Here is a 3,883-nt window from a genome sequence, read left to right as displayed (position 1 = left end):
TATTGACCAATATGTTGTCTGCACGCCTGAAACTGTAGTCTACGCGACAACATCAGCCAACAAATGTGAAAACTCCTGGCCACTTTTTTGTTATGACAAGGAAATTGATGTTTGTCCAGCGGACGAATACTCGTGTGTCTGTCTCTTAGACTCGGAATACGTAAGTGATTAATTTGGGACATTGTAAAAACTCAACCACTTATGAAAATAGTGTATTTATCGGGAGGACAGTTTTGTGACGCTCGATGTTGAAAATACTCGATTGGGAACTTCACGATCCACAGACGAATTTCAGCAAGTTTGCCAGTCCAGGCATCTAGATATCCAAGCCCAGCCAGTGTCACTTTTTGGATAGTCAGTCAATGGATTTGGGTACATTATGATTCATAAGTTTCTGTGCTACGTACAAAAGGAAGTCGAATTCTTAAGAATCGATTACAAGTAACTCAGAGGAAGAATCGGTTTACATGATGACTGAAATTTCCTTCCGAAAATTTGACCCTCGAGGAGCCAGCCAATACGTGGCCACGTGATGTGGTTTTTCGTGACTGAAAGGTGAGGCCTTGGACCTGAACGAGGAAACTTATGTGATAATACTAGTGCTGTACACTGATGTTTGTGAGACGGTTTCGGAACTGATGTTCATTGAGCAACGGGGTGTTTCAACACCAACACTTGATTATTGAGGTGTCAAATTACGTTTGCATAGATAATTGCTTTATCAGTGTATAGAAGAGGACGCTATCTTGGTTGATAATGAACTGACAGGTGTCTGTTATTGTTAATTTCAGGCGATAGGAAATTTCACAGTTGGAAAATTCCAAGGCCATTTTGAACTACTGAGGAACCTGAACGATGGGGCGATAGCGGTATGTGTTCAGCGAAGTATTCCATATTTTGGATTGTATGCAGGAACAGTTATTTCTTACGGCATGGATGTTTGAGGAAACAAGTAGCCACCTCACATTCCAATGACAGTCTAATAAGATGTCATTTCGGTGGCAGAAACCCCTACCTTAACAGGTAATATCGACAAAGCCTGCTAATTCAGAGCTGACTCAATAATCTCGGTTAAAATAAATTTTTAATGGAAGTAATAATTAATCCGATAAACCCTTCCATTTCGTTTGCTAGATAGATAGATAGATAGATAGATAGATAGATAGATAGATAGATAGATAGATAGATAGATAGATAGATAGATAGATAGATAGATAGATAGATAGATAGATAGATAGATAGATAGATAGATAGATAGATAGATAGATAGATAGATAGATAGATAGATAGATAGATAGATAGATAGATAGATAGATAGATAGATAGATAGATAGATAGATAGATAGATAGATAGATAGATAGATAGATAGATAGATAGATAGATAGATAGATAGATAGATAGATAGATAGATAGATAGATAGATAGATAGATAGATAGGTAAACAGACAGGCAGTCAGTAATATAGATAGGCACGTGTTCAGTTGAATTGCGACCAATCTACATAAACACAGCAGGGCGAGCCAATCGTAAATCAAACACATCGAGCCTCTGATGACTGACTCTAGCATGGTCAGTGATAATCCAGCTGATATCGAAAACCTATTAATCCAACTGATCTGCGTTTCACCGATTGTAATTATTCGTCGGTTTCATGTTACACCCTTCGACGGAATATTATATCCACCACTGACCATGAAAAGAGCACAGAAATTATCACCTCCTAAACTCAAGGTGCTACCTAATTCTACAACGGGATCGTTGTGGCATCATATAGTTTGGTTGGATGTGTTCACGCCACGAAACTACACATGAGAGTGAGGGTCCCGATCCAGATATTCAGCAAAACCCCTGAAACATTTGGTGCTGTTCTACGTACTCCAAATTAATACACAGAAGAATGAATTTCGACACTAATCGACGTTACCCTGGCAACCGAGTGATTTTATGTAGTTTCTTCTTAATAATGAGTAGTCTAGGAAGTCAATTCCTTCAATCTCCATTGAGAGAGCACCTACTAACAATAAGTGTTGTCAAATTGTTTTCTGGTTCCAGCCAAATGCTGTAGATAGTAAGCCCTCTTGCCAGGTGCATTTGTTTTGACAATCATTTTCAAATCTTTGTTGACTTTTCCTCTGGTTATTCTGTATAGTGAGGTATATATCCCTCTTTTTGATCAACGAGACCAATGCGTTTTGTACAAAACTCGCTCGATTCTACCTGCAAGTATTTTGATTCGAAGGCCACGGATGCCCCGGTATTGCGCCATGTGACTCGTTAGGGTTCGACAGTCTGGACTACCGGTACTGTGCTCTTCTAAGCTGTTTCCGTGGAGAAGAAATTCTTCAAGTACTTTCACCATTTAGATTTGATCAAAAACAAACACGCGAAAACACTTTATCACATCTGCCCGAAAAGCATACCATACCATTGTTGATTCCAAGAATCGTCCAATATATGTGGAACTCGCAAAACCAATCTGAACAGAGCAAGTCAAATGCAAGGCACTGGCCTTCCACTGACTCGTCTGTTTTTATACGATCTCATCTAATGGCGGAGGTTTGTTAACCTTAAGGTACTGAGCCACTTCCCTGTACGGACGACAAACATATAAAACTTCATTGGATTATCAACAATCCATGCCACCTGACTGATTTCTGAATTCCTAAACAGTCTCCATTTGTTTCTTCTCCTTGACTTTCACGAACGACGGCTGTTGCAACCAAACCAGAATCTTATCATAGGCGTCCGCTGCCATTTCAAATACCTCGCTATTGAGGCATAGGGATTAGCTACAGGAACTGGAGTACACATATGGTTGCTGAAAAGGTTTAAACAACTGACGACCAGTTTCGCCTTACTTGGGGCTCATCAGTTAGGTGCACTTACTGAGATGCCATCAGCCTTGTGTTCTAGATGATTATTCAGTGGAAGCAAACCATCATTGGCGGTTCACCTGTGTCCATTGTCGAAACCAAATAGGTTTACAAGAGGAGCATTTGACAAAATCTGTCGGGTTCATGTGGAAAATTCGATTGATGGAAACTCTGGGGAACCCTGGAACCTGATGAGCCTAAAGACGGCCGATGCTCAAAATTTACGATTCATAATCTTTTGTATGTGTGGTGAATCATTCGCTTCCATTATTAGACTGACTACTTAGCTGAAATCCTGTTATCCATCTGTCTTCAGGTCCCAGAGGTAGCGCATCATACTACTCATTTGATGGAGCTATGCAAAGCCGGATACGAGGCTGAAACCCTCATCGACTCTGTAAGCAGCATCTGTTGCCGAGGGACACGCCGCTTGTTGCCTGATTGTACCAAAATAAAATGAAGTGCAGCTGTTCCGTGTCGTGTTTTGCCATCGTCAGGAAACACGGGTTGTGTTTTTCTATCAAGCTAGACGTCCAAAGATCGTTCGGTAGTAACCAATAGCATTTAGGTCTGGAGTCTCAAATCTTGTGAACTCTTTAAGACACCTCCACATAGATGACTTACCAGTGGACCTTATGAGCACAGGACGAACATAAATAGGCCAGTCGACCGACACAGCTAGAACAGTTTTGTGTCGTCTGTCGACTCAAACACACTGCTCAAATTTTAACGTTTCTCGTGATCACTCTAGCCGTGATAGACACACATGATCAAACTTGGCCTCGTCGACATTCGAGGAGATCTCATACAGCCCTCTAAAACTTCATCGGATGCTTAGATGAGATACTTGGGAAGGCGTCGGTTTGTATAAAAACCAGACTGGTGAGGAGTCTTTTGGAAGTGTCTGTTTTGGGCAGTCGTTCTCGTAGCACAGTTTAGGCTGATGTTGTTTTATCACATTGATCGAACGGTCGATGTTAATGCGCATGGGACGGGAAGCGATCAACTG

The 3,883-nt window shown here is 41.0% G+C and overlaps 1 protein-coding gene across 1 annotated transcript in view; it reads left to right on the top strand.

Moving 5' to 3' along the window:
* T265_15733 (hypothetical protein) overlaps nucleotides 1–3,271 on the top strand; it is a gene marked incomplete at both ends in the record, with an annotated part of 9,452 nt that extends 6,181 nt beyond the window's left edge. Inside the window, 2 exons of the mRNA XM_009179039.1 lie at nucleotides 39–160; nucleotides 3,191–3,271. Of these exons, the coding sequence (XP_009177303.1) occupies nucleotides 39–160; nucleotides 3,191–3,271 (203 nt within the window). The remainder of the gene's footprint in view (nucleotides 1–38; nucleotides 161–3,190) is intronic.
* Between the last annotated feature and the right edge of the window lie 612 nt (nucleotides 3,272–3,883).

This window comes from Opisthorchis viverrini, assembly GCF_000715545.1.
Source record: "Opisthorchis viverrini unplaced genomic scaffold opera_v5_797, whole genome shotgun sequence".
Taxonomy (NCBI): Eukaryota; Metazoa; Platyhelminthes; class Trematoda; order Opisthorchiida; family Opisthorchiidae; genus Opisthorchis; species Opisthorchis viverrini.
The sequence above is the reverse complement of the archived record's forward strand: the minus strand, read 5'-3'. Positions and strand labels throughout refer to the sequence as shown.